Genomic DNA, 23,628 nt, shown 5'->3' with positions numbered 1-23,628 from the left:
TACGCATATATTATGCAAGAATTTTTGCTGCTCTTTTTTTTTTTCCCAAGCTATGATAACAAATGTTTTGAAAATAGATTTGAAGATTTTGTTACTCTCCTTAACAAAATACAGGATAAGACTGCATACAATAGACCCTTGTGGTCCGGCCCTTCCCCGACCCCGCGCATAGGCTGCCCTTAAGTTAGCCTACACAACTCTGAATTCAATTGTGTAACAAAATTAACATATTTTCTTTTAGTTTCACATAGCTAATAGGAGAATAAGGAAGGTGCAAAAGAGAAATAGTAACTACTGCAATACAATTGAAAAGTGAAAGTCGACGATTCGACATACACAAAAAAGCACATGTAGAAACCCAAAAAGAATATCTCAGTGTACCAAAATTTGCATCTTTCTAACATAAAAGTATTAGCAGAATGCACTCTTTATCGTCTTATTATTCCGACTGAACTATAACAAAAAAATCCTCACGAAAAATTCTTAGAAGCTTTCTAATATAACTCCAAAAATAAAAGAAGGGATCTGCATACTGCAACTGATCTCTACTTCTCTATTATTCCAGAGGCTCTTCAGTTCTTCTAACTGAACTTTAACAAGCCGCCATTGATAGAACAAAAATTCTTTATGCAACAGTCGCCATGTGACGAATCAAGTCGATAACACGGTTACTGCAACAAAAAAAGTACAGTACAGTATGTTGTTAGAAATTTCATGAAAACAGTAAAGGTAGTATTTACATAGGCAGGTGTCTCAAACAGAAGGTAATTCTACATCTAGAGTCAATGGATTCACAATGAGTATAATCTTATTATATGTATGTATTTCAAATTTTTCTTCTACATACATATCCATAGTTCGAAACAAAGTATTGTAATAGATTCAGCCTTACATCAACCTTTAGTCACAAACATCTTATACAATATTTTCTTGTCCAATACAAGGTAAAAACTCTGGTAAACCCTTACCTGTAGCCCCATTCGTTGTCATACCACGAGACAACCTTAACAAAGTTTCCGTTGAGAGCAATACCAGCCTTGGCATCAAAGATGCTTGACCTGATACACACACATATAATAGTTCGAGCTAAATATATATACATAGTCCGAGCTAAATACAGTGAGTTATGTTGAACCCGCTGCATCTAGTCTAGAGATCTGTTAGATGGTAAGTAATGTGATAGGATTCTCACCTGCAATCACCCACAAAATCAGATGAGACAACATCATCTTCAGTGTAGCCAAGAATTCCCTTCATTTTACCCTCAGACTCAGCCCTGTACAAAATAAATTAGTTCACAAAAAGTAACTACCTGCAAAATTTCTAGACCTAAGATTAACTAAATTCGTCAATTAGAACAAAATTTCAAAACGGTTAGTACTTGATAGCTGCTTTGATTTCATCATAGGTGGCTGCTTTCTCAAGCCTCGCTGTAAGATCAACCACTGAAACATCAACAGTTGGAACACGAAAAGACATTCCAGTCAACTTTCCATTCAGTGCAGGCAGAACTTTGCCCACAGCCTGCATAATCAAATATAAAAGCTATAGTAAGTATACAATTTCCAAGAGAAGCAAATAAGTATTTATGTATATATGAAATAATTGTATATAAAGGGAGGAAAAGGGCAAATTATGCTTGGCCTTTTGGAGTGTGGGCCGGCTCATTAAGCATACAGGATATATGAAATATACAAAGATAGATTTGGACAGAACATGTTACGCAATGCAGGCAAAAGGGAAAAGTTGTCTGTTCCACAGAATAAATTTCAATCTCACGTCATAAGAAATGCAATTTGGCAGTTATGTATAATAATACCTTGGCAGCTCCTGTACTGCTAGGGATGATGTTATGAGCAGCAGCTCGTCCACCTCTCCAGTCCTTCATCGAAGGACCATCGACTGTCTTTTGAGTTGCTGAATAACAATACATCATAATCAATGATCCATAAAGTCAAACATAAGAAATGTATCTATGAAGCATACTAGCTAATCAGGGGATTAATTTACCAGTAATAGAGTGGACTGTGGTCATAAGTCCCTCGACAATACCAAATTTGTCATTAATAACCTTAGCCAATGGAGCAAGACAGTTGGTAGTGCAACTAGCATTAGAGACAATGTTAACATCTCCTTTGTATTCCTTCTCATTGACACCCATAACGAACATGGGCGCATCCTTGCTAGGTGCTGAAATGACAACCCTCTTTGCACCTCCCTATGAAAATTAGACGGAACCTCAGGATCAGCATTAACATAAATTCTTTAAACTGTCAGTGTATAGATATGAAAATAAACTATGAAAACCTTCAAGTGGGCTGCGGCTTTGTCTTTATCAGTGAAAACTCCAGTGGATTCTACAACATACTCTGCTCCAGCCTCACCCCATGGAATTTCTTCGGGGTTCCTGTTCGTCACACAAAGAAAAGTAAGAAAATAAAAAATGAAATACACAACCATGGTAATGCGAGGTTGAAATCTAGGAAATAGAATTAATTACCTAGCACCAAATACTTTGACGGGCTTATCGCCAAAGAGAAGAGTCTTTTCATCCTTAACTTTAAGCTCGTGTTTCTTCCATTGGCCATGAACAGTGTCATATTTGAACATGTAGGTCTAGAAAACACAAAATTCAAATCAGACCTAAATGTACATTAGTGATGAGTATGGGAAATCAGCTAGAAAATCAGGCATTTATTTATTGTGCTGAGACAAAACTCCTTGCACGTTAAATTATGAGACCAATAAAGGAATTATACAGTTATGATAAGTTGATATGGCAACTAAATACATGAAACCAAAACTCAGTCTTGAAATTACTACAACAATGAAGTTTCACAATTTGTCGAGAAGTAGTAAACAGAAAATTGAAAATTTAAATTTGTAGACCCAATCAAGTTAAAAAATGTAACTAGCCTCCGGCGGAAAAGCGACAAAAAGAAAATCCAGGCAGGAAAAGAATCACACACACATTTGGGCACGTTTCATCTGGATTCAGAAGATTTTTCTGATTATTTAGATAAGCAATGCTGACAATAGATTAAGCCTCAATTAATTTTGTGAGAACAAATAGGAGTAGTTGGTAAACTGTAAAAGAAACACTCCTTTCCAACTCAGAAGTGATTCACATATACTTATTTATATACTACTACTTTTCAGGATTTGTCACATATATATTTTTGGTCCATGGTAAAAATAAGGGTTTAAACGAAGCCACAGGCCACAGCCTTTGGTAATGAATATGGAACATTCTCAAGTCATGGCTACGTACTAAACTTATAATAATATGAACAACAAGGAATTAACATAGGAGTCAATGAATCAACAAAGATTAGTCGGGTCAGTGAATTTCAGATATTAAAAAAACAAATGAGTTAAAAGGGAAAGGGAGTAACCATGTAGTCAGTGGTGATGAAGGGGTCATTGACAGCGACGAGTTCAATGTCATCACTCTGTAGTGCCACCCTAGCAACCAACCTGCCAATTCTTCCAAAACCTACATGCATTAAATAAAAACCAATAAATCATTATAAAAAGAAAGGTAAATAAACAAATGGCGACACCGAAAATGCAATTTTATCACAATGAAAATACCATTGATTCCGATCTTGACTTTGCCCATGATGCTTATAACAATAAATTAAACGAGATAAAATTAGAGCTACGAGAATTTGAGTATTCTATTACTAGGGTAAGTGTTTAGTTTTAGAATGCAGTAAACTGATACTAATATGGGGTTGTATATAAATACAGAATTAGAGCGGAATTCTCGAGGCTTTGAAGCAAAAGGAACCACTAATATACACAATGTCGTTATCGGTTTTTGTGGGTAATACTAGGCCTGCGTGTTAGAATTGGTTTACTAATTAGTGATTGAGTTCACTATTACCCCTTAAGTTTTTGACAATTAAATGTCACTCTATAATAAAATATAATTTTATTCATATTTGGTATTTGCATTAAATTAATGAATAAAAAACATGTGTCTTTAACCAATTATTAAATAATATATAGGAATTTTTACCTCCTGTAGCAAAGGTTAACACCTTATTTATTTTAAATAAATACCATTTAAAAAAATTATATTCTATAGATACCTTTTAAGGTTTATAGCAAAATATTTAATTTTGGTTACTTCCTAGTCCTAAGCCACTAAATACGCTAATCAGTTATACTATTTTCTTTCTCTCTCTACTTTGATACATCTTATTCTCTTCCCCCTCCCATTAAAATTTCTCTGCTACGCCGGCGGTGACAACCGTGTCTTCTTTCAAAAAATTCTTTAAAAATCTGTATTGTTTCGATCCTAATAGTTTACTTGTTTCGTTTGTTTATCACTGTTTTGTGTGTTTGGAGTCTTTAAGTGTCTTCTTTCTTTCGATCCTAATAGTTTAAGTGTCTTCTTCCGTTCGTTTGTTTAAGCTTTCAATTCGTCATTCAAAATCAGACCCCACAAATCAATTTCGTCATTCAAATTCAATCTCTATGGGATTTCGGGTACTCCAATGCCATGGGGGCAAATCCAAAAGAGATGAAGCCTCCGATCGACGATAGCGTGGGAACTTTGAGATTCGGGGTTTTTGCTCGATGCCAGATTCATCGGAAATTAGGGTTTATTTTTTAACAAAGACGATTGATTTTGGGGCTGAACAACTTGATTTCTGTTAATATATTTCAATGTATTTTCAACATATCACACTGTATTTCCATGTATTTCATTGTATTCATTGTCTTTTTTTTCCATTGTAATTCAATGTATCTCGTTGTATTCCATGTATTTTATTATATTCACTGTCTTTTTTTCTCATTGTATTTCAATATATCCCGTTGTATTCTATGTATTTCATTGTATTCACTATCTCGCTATATGTCATGAATGTATTCATGTTTTTTTAATTAATATAATCTATGTATTCAGATGTATTATATAATTTCTTTGAAGATTGCTATGTTTTTGGGGTATTTTTCGCTTGAGAATATTTTTATAACTGAAAATACAAAATTTGTGTGTTATAATTGAGTTTGTTGAGTTATATTAGGAGTCTATTATGTTAATTGATTCACTTTCCGTTTTAAAAACAGTGTAATCCCCTATTTTACGCCGTGAATACAGTCGAATACAATAATCTGTCCAGTTGTAATCCCATGTTTCACTCCATGAATACAGTCGAATACACTCGAATACAACAACTGATTAGCTGGACTTCCCTGATTCACGCCTATTTTTGCTATTGTATTCATGAATACAATAGCTTAAATACATCAAATACATCTTATAACCACATAAAAGGTATCTATAATCTGTAATATAGCAAATGGTATCTATAGATGGCTAATTACTACTAAAAGATAGTGATTTATGAAAATTTCTCTAATATATATTCCTTCTCCGGTCCACTTTATTTGATTTTTTGGGCTTTTCTTGTGGTCCATAATATTTGAGTGTTTCAGATATCATGAAAGAATTAACTTTTTTTATCTTTTCAAATTTACTCTTGGAGTAAAGACCCTAAGTATTTATTATATCTTCAATGAACAAATTAAAGTTAATATGATCAATTTTATTACTAATTAGTGCTAAAAAAAAAATTCTTAATATATGTGAAAATAGCTAAAAAAATCAATTAAAGGGACTAGAGGGAGTATGTTTTTTCAAAATCAACATTTGAAAGTTTCCATTTCTAATAAAAAAAAAGTTCAGTTTCTATGGTTAGCTTGTTTAAGATCACAAAGTGTAAGAATAAGTAAACAGCACAATTACTCAGTTGCATTGAATTGTCAGAAGTTGAAGCTAAAATCTAGGATAATCCAACTAATTGCTAATTCACTAGGTATCTCTTGAAAATGTCGAACCAACAAGAATGATTCAAACCCGAAGAAATACAATTATCATCCGTAGATTCGGATCGAGATATGATCTCCCTTGGGTTTGAACGAATGACCTTCTAGTCCAAGCTCCCTTTTTTAACTTTATATTTCCTTTGTTTTAAAAATGTAAGGAAAATGATTCTGTATATAATAGTCAAAAAATTATATAATATTTTAAATATATACATTTCTATATGTTATATATTAAAAAAGTATAAATTTTAACATTTTTGCAGCTATCGAATATAAATAATTTCGGTCACTATCGAATATAAATAATTTCGGCCACGGGCTAAAAGTGAACTGTGCCCATTGCCCCATTTATATGATGTAGTTTGATATGTGTAGACAATAAATTTGCGTCGAGAAAATAAAATCAAGACCGAAAATATCGCAACAATCGTAGTATTTTATTTCGAATATTTGAGTGTTACAATCTCTATGATTCTTCTTATTCTACTTTTCTAGTATAAATTCAATGGCCTTTGAGCTTGATCTTGAATTGTAATTTAATTTATCCGTCGCGAACACTTTGATTGTTGCCACAAATTTTATCACAAACAAGTAGCCTTGATCTTGAACACCTTGTATTTGATTTGACTTCGTTCTTGATCTTGAATACTTGAATTGTTCTTCGTTCTTGAGCCTGAACTTGATTTGTTCTTCGTTCTTGAGCTTGAACTTGATTTCTTGAACTTGAACTTGATTGCTTGAAGCTTAAAACTTGTAGAAAAATTTGCGGCATTTGATCCACGAGCTCTCTCTTGCTTCTTGTTATAACTTCGAGTCTCTTTTCTGAGTTATGAAGACCCTTATTTATAATTGTGGAAAGGAAGAGTTATGATAAGAACAAACTCTTTCCACCAATCAAATTGATGTGTGACATGGCTGCATTTGATTGGCTAGAACATGTCATTTGTACACGTGGCGTGATTTCATTGGCCTTTTAGTGTGACTTGACATGCCTTGTCATTTTGACACGTGGCATGATCCTATTGGCTCTTTTGCTTGACTTGGCGCGCCACGTCATTTGACACGTGGCACCAAACTGGGCCTCTAGGAAGATGTCATCTTGGGCTTAATGAAGTGGGTTCATCACTTTAGCCCAATTAAATGGGCTAGCCTAATAGATTAGGACTTATTTATTTAATCCATATATATTGGACTTACATAATTAATTCAATCATATTAGCCCATAATATTTATTTGGACCAATATATCTCGAATTTAAAATATAGTCCAAATTATTTTATGGATTTAATTTATATAAAATTTATATGCCTACAAATGCCCCTACTTCAAGTCTTGTCTCGATATTGACATTCTTAAATTTCAAAGGCGAGGCTTGAAGTATTTATAGTTGAGCGCTTAAGCCAATTATAATTTGCTCACAAAATGGACGAGACTTTAAACTTTACAAGATTTTATTATTGAGAGATTGTGCGTTATCGAAGCAAGTACACTCTCAGCATGTGGCTTCTTCTTTTTCAAATGCACAATTAACATGAAATCTTCCACCTACATTCAGTTACCAACGTGACCAAATAACACACTAACTCACGTTAGATAAATTGAGTCATGATAATCTTTCATAATTTTTGTCCACGTAGAAATAGGTGGAATTCTAAAGTTTCCTTTTCCTCTCCAAACAAATGTTCAACCTCATACTCATATTTTAATAAATCCAATTCAATTAGGTCTTAGCTTGACTTCCACGTGTCATGCAATTGATTTGATTTGGAGATGGGCCATTGATGGAAACTAGCAAATCTACTACTAAACCAAACAGATGTAGGATTCATAATAGGATGTGGCTGCCAGAATTCATATTGTTGCCAGCTTCTCCAAATTTGTATTCACCACGGAAACTATTAAGGCCGCATGACTTATTCCTTCTCCAATTGAACTAGGATACTTAATTCCTCTAGAACTTTAATATGGCAGTTCCACATCGCATTACATAACATTAATGCTTCTCTTCGTAATCTATATAAATCCGTGTGCACATATTTGTTGAGCATCAATTTGCAGTATTTGCAAGCCATATTGAGTCTAGCTTTGTGGACTCGGAAGCATTAATGCGAAGGTAATTTCTTCTTCTTTTCTTGTGATTTTTTTTTGTTGTCTTTTTTTTGTAGGTCAAGCGAGAAAGATATGTTCTTCTTTAATAAGATGATCCACGCATGAAGAAGACAATCTTGGGGTGTGAGGGGATGAGTATTCATCCTTGCCCGAATATCGGAGGGATTACTTTCATGGCCCGACTACCGGAGAGATTACTCTCAAAATGGCCCGATTCTTGGAGAGATTACTCTCAATGTGGCCCAATTCTTGGAGAGATGACTCTCAAAATGGCCCGATTCTTGGAGAGATTACTCTCAATGTGGCCCGATTCTTGGAGAGATTACTCTCAAAGTGGCCCGACTACCGGAGAGATTACTCTCAATGTGGCCCAATTCTTGGAGAGATTACTCTCAAAATGGTGCGATTCTTGGAGAGCATTTCATCCATTTAGACCTTTGTACCCATTCTAATATTCTTGATTTGGACTTTGATGACCCCTCTTTTCTTTTATTCTCAATGTGACCCAATTCTTGGAGAGATTACTCTCAAAATGGCTCGACTATCGGCGAGGCCAACTTAAGGTGCAAAGGGACTCATATGTCCACCTTAAGATTGGAAAGTTATAGTTCCTTTTAAGGACAAACCCACGAAGAGGCCAACTTAAGGTGCGAAGGGACTTATATGTCCACCTTAAGATTGGAAAGTTATAGTTCTTTTTAAGGACAAACCCACGAAGAGGACAACTTAAGGTGCAAAGGGACTTATATGTCCACCTTAATATTGGAAAATTATAGTTCCTTTTAAGGACAAACCCACGAAGAGGCCAACTTAAGGTGCAAATGGACTTATATGTCCACCTTAAGATTGGAAAGTTACAAAGCTTCAACTTGAAGACGACATCGATTTGAACACTTGGAAAACTTTGAAGATTTGGCGGACTTTGCAGACTTCAACTCGAAGATTTGGAGGGCTTAGAAAATTCAACTTTAAGATCGGCGAATTTGAAGACGGAAACTTGAAGACCGACGAACTTGAAGACTTCAACTTGGGGGCTTAAATATTTCAACTTTAAGACCGGCGAATTTGAAGACTGGAACTTGAAGACCAACGAACTTGAAGACTTCAACTTTGAGACTTGGAGGGCCTAAATATTTTAACTTGAAGATCGGCGAATTTGAAGACTTCAACTTGAAGACCGACGGACTTGAAGACTTCAACTTTGAGACTTGGAGGGCCTAAATATTTCAACTCGACGATCGGCGAATTTGAAGACTTCAACTTGAAGACCGACGAACTTGAAAACTTCAACTTGGGGGGCTTAAATATTTCAACTTTAAGACCGGCGAATTTGAAGACTGAAACTTGAAGACCAACGAACTTGAAGACTTCAACTTTGAGACTTAGAGGGCCTAAATATTTCAACTTGAAGATCCGCGTATTTGAAGACTTCAACTTGAAGACCGACGGACTTGAAGACTTCAACTTTGAGACTTGGAAGGCCTAAATATTTCAACTCGAAGATCGGCGAATTTGAAGACTTCAACTTGAAGACCGACAGAGTTGAAGATTTCAACTTGGGGACTTCAACTTGAATACCAACGGACTTGAAGATATCAATTTACTATGGAGGGTTGCTCCTTTTAAATCAAATGAGATCAAAGTTCAACAAGAGGATGGCATTTCAACTTGATTTTACATTCCTCCATACTTTACTCAAACAACAATTGGGGCAATATGTATCTTTTGAACTTATGCGACTGAACTTAGAATGAAACTCTAAGCTGCCTACGTACCTCGGTAAAGAGGATCAAGTCATACCTTAGTTCAGACTGGGTAGATTGTTTTTTTTTACGTCCTAACTTTTGCCTAGGCCGTCTCTTTCGAGATTTTCAACCTAACAGACTTTTTTTTGGTCGTACACAATTTATACTCTTGCGGGCCAGTAGCGTAGCAACATGCACTTTAGGCTCGTGCATCAAGGACGTCATGACTTGCAGTTTAGGCTCGTACGTCGAGGAGCGTCATGACTTGCAGTTTAGGCTCGTACGTCGAGGAGCGTCATGACTTACAATTTAGGCTCGTTTGTCAAGGAGCATCATGACTTGCAACTTCATGGATAATACTTCTTCAAAAACTTGTCGTTGATAGGGCCGATTCTCATACCATCTGCATCAACCAGCTTGTAAGCCCCACTTGAATAAGCTTCTTGTACGACATATGGCCCATCCCATTTTGAAGTGAACTTCCCTACAGGTTTATGGGAAGTAATTATGGGTCTTCGTATGGCAAGGACTTGATCTCCTACTTGAAAGGATGTCGGACGAACTCTTTTATTGAAGGCGCGAGACAATCGAGCTTGATAACATTCAAGACTCTGTTGAGCTTCCAATCTCTTTTCATCAAGAGCTTCCAACTCTGCTAATCGAAGTCGAGCATTTTCTTCATCAGTCATAACGAAAGTATTTGACGCTCAAGTGGAAAGACGGCTTCGACTCCATAAACGAGTGAATAAGGAGTCGCCTGTGTTGGCGTGCGATGAGTCGTTCTATATGCCCATAGAGCTTCTTCCATACGGTCATTCCAATCTCGTTTGGATTTGGAAACAACTTTCTTTAACAAGTTGCATAGAGTCTTGTTGAATGCCTCAGCTAGACCATTGGCGGCAGCATTGTACATCAAAGAGTTACGTTGCTTGAAGCCAAAGAGATCACAAATCATGTTCATCAACCTATTATCGAATGGCTTTCCATTATCCGTTATTATGTAACGAGGAATGCCAAAGGGATAAATAATGTTTACTCGGATGAAACTTACAACATTTTCCTTTTTCACTTCCTTAAGAGCAACAGCTTCAGCCCATTTTGAGAAGTGGTCAGTTGCAGCCAAGATGTATAGGTGCCCACCAGAGGACTTTGGCAGTGGCCCAACAACATCCAATCCCCAAGCGTCAAATGGCCAGGATGCAACAGTCGGGTGCAACACCTCAGGAGGTTGATGAATAAAATTCGCATGGAATTGATAAGCCTTGCATCTTCGAGCATAGTCCAAGCAATCGTTTACCATTGTTGGCCAATAGTATCCCATCCTTTTTATATGGAAGTGGAGCTTTGGTCCAGACTGGTGTGATCCACATACCCCAGAATGCGCTTCTTGCAAAGCTTGGAGTGCTTCATTTTCCTCTAAGCATCGCAACAATACTCCCTCGAATGATCTTCTGTATAGGGTATCTTTTTAGTAAAGGAAGCGAGGTGCACGACAATGGATTTCAGTTCTTCTCCGTGGATTTTTTGGAAGTATCTCATAGCCAAGTAGTCGATAATGGGTTGTCTCCATTCTTCTTTCTCGACTTCAGAAATAGCAACAAGATGCTTGAGTTTATTTTCTTCACCTTCAGCCTCATTTGGCAGCGGTACTACCCATTTTTGGTAGACAGTAACTTGCGTTTGATCAGGCAGGGTTAAAGATGAAGCTAGGGCAACCAAAGCATCCACCTTCTTATTTTCTTTCCTTGGCACATGCTGAATAGTCACATCACCGAGCCACCCCATTAACTTTTTAGCGTAATCATGATATGGGCGTAGTTCAGGCTTCTTGACCTCGTAACTACCTAAAAGCTGATTGACCACTAACTGAGAGTTACCAAAGACTTGCAATTGCAACCGCTTCATTTCGACAGCCATTTCGAGCCCAAGTATTAGTGCTTGATACTCAGCCACGTTGTTAGAGCAGAGTTGCGTCAACGTAAAAGAGTAGGGCAAAACTTCACCTTGATATGTGACAAATACTACACCAGCACCAGCTCATTCGCGATGTGCAGCACCATCAAAGTATATCTTCCAGGGAGGATGAACTTCGATGACCATGGGGTCCTCATCAGGTAGTTCGTCATTTAGCTCCCAATCATCAGGTATAGGGTGATCTGCCAAAAAGTCCGCTAACGCTTGTACTTTTATAGCCTTTTGAGGGATGTACACGATTTCAAATTGTTGAAACTGGAGGTACCACCTTGCTAGTCGCACTAAGGACAGGTTTTGACATCACGAACTTGATGGGATTTGCTATAGAAACCAAACGAATACATGAGCTTGAAAGTAGTGCTTCAACTTTTGAATTGAGAAGACTAGCGCCAAACATAACTTTTCAATTGGCGAATAATTCAGCTCATTTGATGTCATCATCCTGCTCAAGTAGTAAAGGGAGTTTTCATTCCCTTCACTATTTTCTTGGGCCAACAGCGCTCCAACAGACCTTTCTTGTGCTGAAATGTATAGTATCAACGGCTTTCCAAGTATAGAGGCTGCCGAAACCGGAGGCTTCATCAAGTAGGATTTAATGCTCTCAAAGGCATTACTATATGCTTGGTCCAATTTGAAAGGGACACCTTTCTTCATAAGGAGACTGAATGGTTGGCACCTCCCAGCTAGGTTTGAGATGAATCTCCTAAGGTAATCTAGCTTTCCTTGCAGACTTTTCAATTCATGAATATTTCGAGGCTCAGGCATTTTCAAGATTGCATCTATTTTGGATTGATCAATTTCAATCCCTCGATGTCGAACAATAAAACCAAGGAACTTCCTGGAAGTAACTCCAAAGGCGCATTTCAATGGATTCATCCTAGGTTGGTACCTCCGGAGTAACTCAAACACCATTCTCAAGTCTTTCAAGTAGTCGCCCTTATCTCTTGATTTTACCACCAAGTCGTCAACATAGCATTCGACATTCTTGTGGAGAAGATCGTCAAAAATATTTTGCATAGCTCTTTGGTAAGTAGCACCAGCATTCTTCAAGCCAAAAGGCATTACCTTGTAGCAATAAATACCCTTAGGGGTGCGGAACGCAGTAAGCTCTTCATCTTTTGGTGCCATACGAATTTGGCTATAGCCTGATGAACCGTCCATAAATGACATGGCCGCGTACCCAGTAGTAGCATCGATCATCAGTTCTGGAATGGAAAGCGGGAACCCATCTTTTGGACATGCATTGTTAAGATCCCTAAAGTCAACGCACACTCGAATCTGGCCATTTTTCTTCCTTACAGGGACAATACTTGAAACCCATGTTGGGTATTTAACTTCACGAATAAAGCCAGCTTCGATGAGTTTGTTAACTTTGTTTCAATCAAGGGAACCAAGTCCAGCCTAAAACGCCTTTGAGCTTGTTTAATAGGGCAAGCACCATTTTTTACTGCAAGGTGATGGACTGCTACTTTAGGGTCCAAGCCAGGCATCTCTTTGTAACTCCAAGCAAAGACGTCCCTGAACTCCTTGAGTAACTCAATATAAGTGCCTTCTTCATCAACTTCTGGTAAAGCACATAGGTAGGTGGGTCTTGGTTCTTCATCAGTGTCAAGGTTAACTTCTTTTAAGGCATCAATCGTTGCCTTCACCCCTTCTTCAAGTTCTGGAGGAGCATCATTTGCATATTTATCTTCTTGAGGGTCCCCATCGTTAAAGGATATATGATAACATGGTGAGACATCGTCCAATTTATCATCATCCTCCATTAGAGATAAAACACCATGCTCGCCTTGTGCAGTAACATGATAAGAAGAACCCACGCTTTCTTCGTCTTCATCACGTTCTTTTGTGTAGACCACAGTGTATGGCTTCACCTTCAGTACTTCATCACACGAAACCATGACTTTTGTTTGTCTCTTCATTTTAGAAGGAACCAAACTTTGGAAATCTTTAGAGATCTTGTGAATTTTGGGTGAAGCGAGTGTTTTTGTATTTCGATAATTTCTCTAGAACTTATTCCCCTTCTTTAATGGACCCAATCTCTCAAAAAGGAAGTTCTCACAGTTGATTTTCCAAGTCAATCAAAGACAGAAGGCCTGTTAGAAGTGACAGATTTGTCTTCTACACTGATATAATTGCTACTCACCCTTCTTATTGAGATGCGCACTGGTGACGGTTGCTTGTATCCCAGACCTTCACGTGGTTGCCTCGTTGCAGCTTCTGATGGGAGCTTTCCTAACTTTGACGGCTCATTGGGATTGTATCCAGCTTTTGCCAATAGCTTGTAAGCGTTAGGATCAAAACCTTCATCTGTTTGCTTTGTAGGGAGTGCCACATTCTGCAAACGATTTTGGGCTACAAACCCTGCAAGCGGCTTTGAGGACAACTTTACTGCCTCAATTCGTTTTACCGGAAGAGTTAACTCCCTTAGCGTCTTGGTTTGGAGATTATGTGATCCACCCTCGTCTTTCTTCCTTTTAGGGACATATTGGAGCGCGGGACTTACTTTCTTTCCATAAGACGCAATACCCCCTTTATGAGATTTATTCACATTGGCGGGTACCTCCTCAGTAACAACTTTGGCTTTACCAATAGTCACCTCAGCTCTTTTAGTTATGGGTTCGTCATTCTTGCTTTTCATGCCATCATCAAATTTTATCTCCTTCACAATGCGGTTCTTCAAGTAGAACTTTGCATCGGCGAAGTGTGACTCTGCCTCGGTGAATAGCTCATCATCAGTAACTATCTTCTTCTCCACTTTAACCTCGTAGTATTTTAAACATTGATGGTAGGTAGATGGAACCACTTCATTCTCATGTATCCAAGGCCTTCCAAGCAAGACATTGTTTGAAGTTTTCGTATCGATCACATGTAGCCATGCACTTGATTGCATATCTTCAATGGTGATTTCTAGCCTGATCGGGTATATGGCTTTTTGCCCCCTTGGTTGAATCCCTGGATCATCACATGATTTTTTGAGAGTTCGTTCATGGGAATACCAAGTTCTTTCACAGTACGAATTGGCAAAATGTTCACTGAGGATCCTCCTTCAACCAAACTTTGATTTACCCTTTCATCACGTATATAGCCAACCAGATACAATGGGCAGTTATGAGGAGTGTCACCTAGCAAAAAATCGTCATTTGTGAACGTGACTTTTTCCTCACAAGCATTAACTTCTTGAGGAGTGGACTCAGTGAGATTTTCCAAAGATGGTTCCAACGGTAGGTTATCACTCTTTGTTTCTCCTTTGTCAGCATGGCAACAAGAAGCATCAATACCCTCATGGGAAATCTTCGTGCAGAACCAACTTGGTAAAAACTCCTCCAAGGTCACTAGATTTCGTGGCTTTTGAGAATGGTGCATCTCCATTTTTGCTTTCTTCAAATGCCTAACTGGATTCTTTTTCATTTGTCTTTTTATCATCATCTTCCTTGTTGGTTGTTCTATTAATTATTTTCGTGGGCTCCTTTTGTAGCGCCTACGACGAGTCACCAACGTCCAATCTTTATCATCATCAGGTTGATCGTCTTCAACTTTGTTGTTCACCAGTAATTCTTCATTTTTGATTCCTTTTAAACTGCATAACTCATCTAGACTGAATGAGCCAAAGGTGATAGAGACTTGGTTCGCGCTTGCTTTCTCATCTTCAAGCACGTTCTTCTTTTCACGGGCCAAGTCCATAACTTTGTTCTTGAAGACAAAGCACTTCTCCAGAGAGTGGCTTACAAGTCGGTGATATTTGCAGTAATTTGGGTCATTCGTTTTCCCAGCTTCATTTGTTCACTTCATCTCCGGAAGCTCAATGAGATTTAACTCGAGGAGCTCTTTGAAAATGGTTGGCACATCAGAATCCAGGAATGGGTACTCTTTATCCTGCATTTCTTTTAGAGTCAACTTTCCACTTGGCTTATCTTGAAAAGAAGTGGATTTCATAATCTGCTTCTTGCTCACCTTCATCGTGAACTTCAAAGGTGACATGTTGACATTCATAGCTTCTTTGCTTTCAAATTTAGGTACGAACTTGCCCCACTTCCTGACTTCTTGCTTGTCATTCCCTTTGCGAGGTTCATATATAGGCAGCCTTTCATTTCCAGCGGAGGCCATGCTCAATTTCATGTCACGGGCACGAGTTGCAAGTTCTTTGAATGTGCCAGGCTTGATACCTTGCAAGATTTAGCGCAATCCCTAATGCATGCCTTGGATGCACATCTCTATGCCTGAAGCTTCACTAAGCCTATCTTTGCAGTTGAGGCTTGCATTCCTTCAACGATTAATAAAGTCGATAATTGTTTCCCCTTTCATTGATGAGTATTTGTAAGTTCCATCATACTCACAGTACGTCTCGTACTATAAAACCGATTGAGGAACTCTTGCTCTAGTTGATCCCAGTTATCGATAGATCCAGCCTCGAGGTCTGTGTACTAGTCAAAAGCATTTCCTTTTAGCGAGCGGACAAACTACTTGATGAGGTAATATTCATAAGTCCCAACATTGTTGCACGTCTCCACGAAGTGCGCAACATGTTGCTTTGGGTTACCTTTACCATCAAACTGTTGAAAATTTAGAGGTTGATAGCCAGCAGGCATCTTCAACATATAGACCCTTGCAGTGTACGACTTTGCATATGTAAGGGAGGATTTGGCAGCAACTTCATATTTGTTCTTAATGGTTCCTTCGATGAACTCCTTCAGTTGATCGATTGGAATCATCCCTTCAGATGAGACAGGGATAGCCTTAGTGGATGCTGCTTGTCTTGGAGGAGAGTCACTCTCTAAAACTTCTGGGAGCTTGCCGGGTGCATGGGTGGAATCTTCTTCCATCATGATTCCCACCCTGTCTGTTAGCTTATCAATTCTAGCCTCTTGATTTTGCATGCAAAGTCAAGCCAGCAATTGCGTCCATCAAGTTTGCCAACTGCTCCTCTACGGATGAAGTATTTGTCACCATAGCTTGCATGATTGTCATGGATGACGGAGAGTAGCATGGATTTTCACACAGATTGATCCTTGATCGGCTTACGCTATGTGGTGTAAGTGGGGAGGATCCATCACTTGAAGCATCATCATCTTCCTTCATAGCAGAGTGCTTGGATCCGGAGAGGTCAAGTAGAGCAAAAGTTTTCTTGATCTTTTCAGCAACATCACTTCCTCTTTCATATGCGTTTGTGGAAGATCTTGCTCCTTTTTTAGGATGAAGATCCAAAAATAGGGGTTAACGCGGACGACACTTGGGGTGCTTGTTGTCCTAAAGTGGTTGCTTTGCTCCTCGTAACTGGTCCGAAGCTTCCAAAGGTAACATCGAGGATGCTTTCCACATCAGCATAGAACCTGGAGTTAGCAGCCTTGGTGGAAGTTGAACCGGAGTTGATTTTCTTTGAAGCCATTTCAATGTTCTTGGTATTTGCTGAATGAAAAGTTGAGATGAGAGGTAGAGACTGTCCCACTGGGCGTGCCAGAATTTGTAGACAATAAATTTGGGTCGAGAAAATAAAATCAAGACCGAAAATATCGCAACAATCGTAGTATTTTATTTCGAATATTTGAGTGTTACAATCTCTATGATTCCTCTGATTCTACTTTTCTAGTATAAATTCAAGGTCCTATGAGCTTGATCTTGAATTGTAATTTGATTTATCCGTCGCGAACACTTTGATTGTTGCCACGAATTTTATCACAAACAAATAGCTTTGATCTTGAACGCCTTGTATTTGATTTGACTTCGTTCTTGATCTTGAATACTTGAATTGTTCTTCGTTCTTGAGCCTGAACTTGATTTGTTCTTCATTCTTGAGCTTGAACTTGATTTCTTAAACTTGAACTTGATTGCTTGAAGCTTGAAACTTGTAGAGAAATTTGTGGTGTTTGATCCACGAGCTCTCTCTTGCTTCTTGTTATAACTTCTGGTCTCTTTTCTGAGTTATGAAGACCCTTATTTATAATTGTGGAAAGGAAGAGTTATGATAAGAGCAAACTCTTTCCGACCAATCAAATTGATGTGTGACATGGCCGCATTTGAGTGGCTAGAACATGTCATTTGCACACGTGGCGTGTTCATTGGCCTTTTAGTGTGACTTGGCATGCCTTGTCATTTTGACACTTGGCATGATCCTATTGGCTCTTCCGCTTGACTTGGCGCGCCACATCATTTGACACATGGCACCAAACTGGGCCTCTAGGAAGATGTCATCTTGGGCTTAATGAAGTGGGCCCATCACTTTAGCCAAATTAAATGGGCTAGCCCAATATATTAGGACTTATTTATTTAATCCATATATATTGAATTTATATAATTAATTCAATCATATTAGCCCATAATATTTATTTGGACCAATTTATCTCGAATTTAAAATATAGTCCAAATTATTTTATGGATTTAATTTATGTAAAATTTATATGCCTACAATAAGGAATGGAGTTTTAAAAAAAAATTGAGATTTTGAAACTTTTGATATTAAATATATCATACATTTGTGTAGTATACGACTTTTGAAACTTGTGATCTTAAATATATCATATTGTAGACAATAAATTTTGCTTCAACAAAATAATTGAGACCGAAAAATATTACAACAGTCGTAGTATTTTATTTTAAATAATTTGAATGTTACAATATCTATGATTCCTCTGATTGTTCTTTCCAATAGTAAATAAATTCAAGGGCCTTTGAGCTTAATCTTGAATCTACATTTGTTGCCACGAACAATGATCTTGAATTCAACTAGCATGAACTTTGATTTGAACTCGTGCTCCTTGAACCTTGATTTGTTCTTCGTTCTTGAGCTTGAACTTAATTTCTTGGACTTGATTGCTTGAGGCTTGAAGCTTGTAGAGAAATTATGACGTTTGATCCACGAGCTCTCTTTTGCTTCTTGTCATAACTTCTGGTCCCTTTTTTGATGAAGACCCCTATTTATAGTTGTGGGAGGGAAGATTTGTAACGAGAACAAACTCTTTCCGACCAATCAGACTGAAGTGTGACAAGACCGCATTTGATTGGTTAGAATATGTCACGTGCACATGTGGCATGATTTCATTGGTCTTTTAATTTGACTTGGCATGCCTTGTCATTTTGACATGTGGCATGATCCTATTAGCTCTTCCATTTGGCTTGGCGTGTCACGTCATTTCATACGTGGTACCAAACTGGGCCTCTAAGAAAATGACATTTTGGGCCTAATAAAGTGGGCTCCATTTCTAGACCAATTAAATGGGCTAGCCCAATGGATTCAAACTTATTTATTAATCAATATATATTGGACTATATAACTAATGCAATTATATTAGTCCAATAAATTTATTTGAACTAATATATCTTGAATTTAAAATATAGTCTAAAATATTTTATGGATTAATTCCAATAAATTTTAAATGCCTACACATACATTCGTGTAATAAAACTTTTGAAACTTATGATTTTATGCATATCATACATTTGTATAGTTATAAGACTTTTGGAAGTTGTATAACTACAAAAACTTGACATTAATGGTAAAAGAGAAGTTCAAGATAAACTCGACTAATAAAAAAATATTATCATTCTTTTTGGGGGGAAGGAGTATAATTTGATGTGTATAATTAAATATTAGTGACTTGATCAGTGTAGGAAACTTTAGCATTACATGTTGTTGACTATTGGTAGAGGCTACTGGTTAGGGATCTTAAGACAGACTTCATCATAGCCATTAATGGAAGATAATGAAATAATATAGGGCTTCGTTCTATGCCGTAAAGATTTTTAGTCTTTCTGTTTCCATATTGACATTTATGGAAATGCTCCATTTGAAAATGTTCTTTAATTTATCGTTTTTCTTTACTAAAAAAAAGTTCCTTGGCTGTTTATTTCATAATTGAGATTTCTCTTCTTCATTTATAGTTCTTTACTCTTTTTAGGCCGATGCAAATTTATATATTGATTAACGACAAGAGTATGAAGGTGTAACGACCCGACTAGTCATATTGAGCAATTGCGTTCGATTCGGCAGTTTGAGGTCATGGGCAGCTTCATATTATGTGTATCGATTTGCGTGCATGGTTGGATTCTGTTTCCGGATGAATCGGAGTCGAATTTGAAGAAGGAATCTAGTTTGGAAGCTTAAGCGATGAGAATTTGACCGGAATATAACTTTTGAGTAAACGACTCCGGAATGAGTTTTGAATGATGTCAGTAGCATCGTATGGTGATTTTGGACTTAGGCGTGCGTCCGGTTTCGAATTTGGAGGCCCATAGGGTAATTTGAGGAATTTCGGCGGAAGTTGGAAAGGTTGAAGTTTGAAAAATGGAGACGTTTGACCCATAGTTGACTTTTGTGTTATCGAGATCAGAATGCGATTACGAAAGTTGGAGCAACTCTGTTATGTCATTTGGGACTTGCCTGCAAAATTTGGTGTCGTTTGGAGTTGATTTGATATGGTTCGGACGCTTCGTTGCAATTCTAGAAGTTCTTGAAGTTTATAATGGTTTTCATGCGTTTTGGCATCCGATTCGTGGTTCTAGAGGTTATTAGTATTCCGATCATGCAAGCGAGTTTATGTTATGTGTTCATACTTGTATGGGCGCTTGGTTTGGAGCCTCGAGGGCTCGGGTGAGTTTCGGAATGGCTTTCATGAATTTTGATTTTTCTGGTTCTGGTTTCTTCGCATTTGCGATGTTCTGGTCGTAAATGCGGCCATCGCATTTGCGAAGAATCCACGCATTTGTGATGCCTGGGCGGCTGGGCATTTTTCGCATTTGCGATGAGGCTGCCGCATTTGCGAAAGCCGACCTTCGCATTTACGAAGTTTTGTCGCAAATACGACCTAAACATGGGAGTTTCCAACTTCGCAATTGCGATGAGTTTTCCGCAATTGCTAGTTTGCATGTCACAAATGCGACATCTGCAACCTGTTAAGTGCTAAGAATTTCGAGTTTTTGCTTCATTTTTTCATATTTTTGAACTCTAGCTTCGAGTGAGGCGATTTTGAGAGGGGATTTTCATACCAAAACATTGGGTAAGTACATTTAATCAATTTCCAACTATATTTTGTGATTATATCTTAGATTTGACATCAAATTCAAGATAATCTAAAGGAAAATTTGGGAAAAATTGTAAAATCTTTCAAAAATGTAAAATGATGATTTGAAGGACCAAATGGTATCAGAATTTGACAATTTTTGTATGGGTAAACTCGTATCGGAATGGATATTTAGTTTTTGTAAATTTTGTAGGATTCCGAGGTACGGGCCTCGGAAATTGACTTTTGTTGACTTTTTACAAATTGTGTAAGAATCATAGCCTTATTAATTGAAATTATTTTCTCTGGCATTGTTTGATGTATTTAAGTCGTTTTTGGCTAGATTGAGCCGAGTGATGATGAAGTGGTAAAGGAAAAGCTAAATTGAGTATTGCATTGACCGGATTGAAATAAGTATCTTGCCTAACCTTGTGTGTGGGGGACTTCCCCTTAGGATTTGAGTCTTTTATGCTAATTGTAGTCCGTGTATGCGAGGTGACGAGTGCGTGCTCGAACTTATTTGTGAAAAATTTGCCTTTAGGTTCTTAGGTCCTTATGTTCATTAAGTGGGAAGATTTTCGGTATGATTGGGTTTCCTAATTGCTAGTTTTACCTCTATATGCTTTATACGACGTTGTTAGCTTTCATCTAACTCCTACTTGTTACTTGGCCCTTATTTGTCTTAATTGAAGTTATTGTCCTCCTTATCGTTTTGTTATTTCTTAATTGTGAATTCCTCTATAACCCCGTGCATATATGGTACGTGTTCAAATTATTGTGGTTGTTTGTGTAGTTATCACGTGTCTTACATGTCTTTTTGTTTTTGTAAAGGTTATTGTGCTTCTTGATTTTTTTTTCGTGATTCTCTTGTTGTCGTGTACTCATACTCTTGGTTTTAGAAATTCTTGTAATTGGGTTGTTGAATTGTTGTTGTTGATTTAAACTATGTCTGGTTGTTGATAGGTTGAGGAGGAATAAGGGAGAATTGATATTGTCTGGTGGGATCGGGTTGCACGCCGCAACAAGGAGTAATAAGGGTAGACAGGTGGGATCGGGTTATTGACTTGCCGTTGTTCCTTGAATTCTTATCCTAAAACTATTACTATTGTGAATTAATTTTCAAAGTAAATTTACTACATTAGAATTATTTTCTCCTGTCCTGCTAAATTGTTAGTAATATAATGATTTAAAATAAAGGGATTAATATTACGCTACTTTGTATGACTTTTAAATTTGAACTCGCCGTATTTATATATACATTTCAATATTTCAGATTCCAATAATTATTATATTTTTATTTCAATTAGTTTCTCAATTAAATTTCTTTAAATTATCTGAGGTTGTATTTTACTTAAAAAGGAATTTCTATTAAGTGTTAATTTAATAAAACCTATATTAAAGGCGATAATTTATTCGATGTTGTACTTCTATTTGAAAAGGATACTTTCGTCACTCAAACGATTTCTAAAAATAACTTCATCTTTCTCGTTGATTTCCTAATTGGTTTAGAAACTGTAATTTACTTTATGTTGTATAAATAAGACTCCTTGAACATCTTAATTGTATTTGTTACGGACATTATGCACCGGGTAGCACGAGGATATTGTTGTGCAAAGTGAGATAGAAATATGTGGGCACAAGGTACCATGTGTGCTAAAGGTTTGGAAATTGAGGTTATGATATGAGACATCGAGGATTCGGAATTGTGTATCAGAAATGATGTGATTGATTGAGTTAATATTACCTTCTTTATTCGAGCACATTTTTACTTGTTTGTGTCCCAGCTATGTTGGTATTAATTTACTTGGTTATCTTTTGTTTCCATCTGTGTTTTCCTTTATTGTCTCCACTATTATAGTTGATTTTTCCCTGCTGTTGATATTACTTTATTATCTTTATCTTGATAGTTTATTATCATATCCTGTTCAATTTATTTGACCAGTAGGTGTCTTGACTGTTCCTCGTCACTACTCCATCGAGGTTAGTCTTGATACTTACTGGGCACCATTGTGGTATGCTCATACTACACTTCTGTACATTTTTGTATAGATCCAGGTATTTGATCGATAGTAGCTGTGCGGATTGTCGCTGTGGAGACTCAAGGTAAACCTACTGTTGCGTTCGCAGGCCTCGGAGTCACCTTCATTTTTACTTATTTTCTTTGGTTACTTTTGTTCTGGAACAGTGATGTATTTATTATGCATAACTACTCCTAGAAAGGCTTATGATTTGTACTACCAGTTTTGGGAATAGTAATTGTCCAGAGTTATCTAATTTGAAGTTAGTGAACATCAATGTTATTTTTGTTAATGCTAGGTTACCTAATTTAGAGATTAGGTGCCATCACGACTCCTTCAGAGGGATTTTGGGTCGCGACAAGTTGGTATCAGAGCTCTAAGTTCATAGGTGCTATGAGTCATAAGCAGGTTTAGTAGAGTCTTGCAGATCGATACGGAGACGTCTGTACCTATCTTTGAGAGGCTACAGAACTATCAGGAAATTTCACTTCTTTCATTCTTTATAGTGCGATATTGATTCAGCTCAAAGCATATATCTTATGTTCCTTTATATCCACTTGTGCATGATATTGCGCTCTCAGTGTCCTCTATGCGCCGGTGGTTCGTGACGCTATAGACGGGCTACGAGGGAGTCAGGGATGCTCAGACATTGTCTTAACGTGTCGTCCAGACCGAAGATACAGAGGTATTGAGAAACTATTCAATTGTTCATATGGAGGTGCAGCGGGTTCCGGCATCTGGTTGACGAGTACGAGCTTGAGAAGGTTTAATTGGTTGGTTAGTCATCGAGATTGTAGCGGGGTCACGAGGTGGATATTGATTAAGGATAGTTGGTGTTATTGGAGTACCTTGTGATTTGTGTTGTGCGAGCTATGAAGATTAGTTTTGCGGATCATCAGATGTTATTTTCTATGGCTTCGCGCCAAGTGGAGGAGTCCACTAGCGGCG

General features: G+C 37.5%; 1 protein-coding gene across 1 annotated transcript; it reads right to left on the bottom strand.

The window, feature by feature from the left end:
* Window positions 1-285: 285 nt before the first annotated feature.
* LOC107776287 (glyceraldehyde-3-phosphate dehydrogenase, cytosolic) lies at window positions 286-3,802 on the bottom strand. Its single transcript, XM_016596165.2, has 10 exons — window positions 3,595-3,802; window positions 3,396-3,496; window positions 2,501-2,616; window positions 2,308-2,407; window positions 2,011-2,218; window positions 1,820-1,917; window positions 1,382-1,524; window positions 1,193-1,276; window positions 969-1,058; window positions 286-671 (listed from the first exon to the last, which is right to left on the bottom strand). The coding sequence occupies exons 1-10, from the start codon at window positions 3,620-3,622 to the stop codon at window positions 626-628; spliced, it is 1,014 nt and encodes a 337-aa protein (XP_016451651.1). The 5' UTR covers window positions 3,623-3,802; the 3' UTR covers window positions 286-625.
* Between the last annotated feature and the right edge of the window lie 19,826 nt (window positions 3,803-23,628).

Source organism: Nicotiana tabacum, chromosome 20, assembly GCF_000715075.1.
Source record: "Nicotiana tabacum cultivar K326 chromosome 20, ASM71507v2, whole genome shotgun sequence".
Taxonomy (NCBI): Eukaryota; Viridiplantae; Streptophyta; class Magnoliopsida; order Solanales; family Solanaceae; genus Nicotiana; species Nicotiana tabacum.
This window is presented reverse-complemented; position numbering and strand designations above follow the sequence as displayed.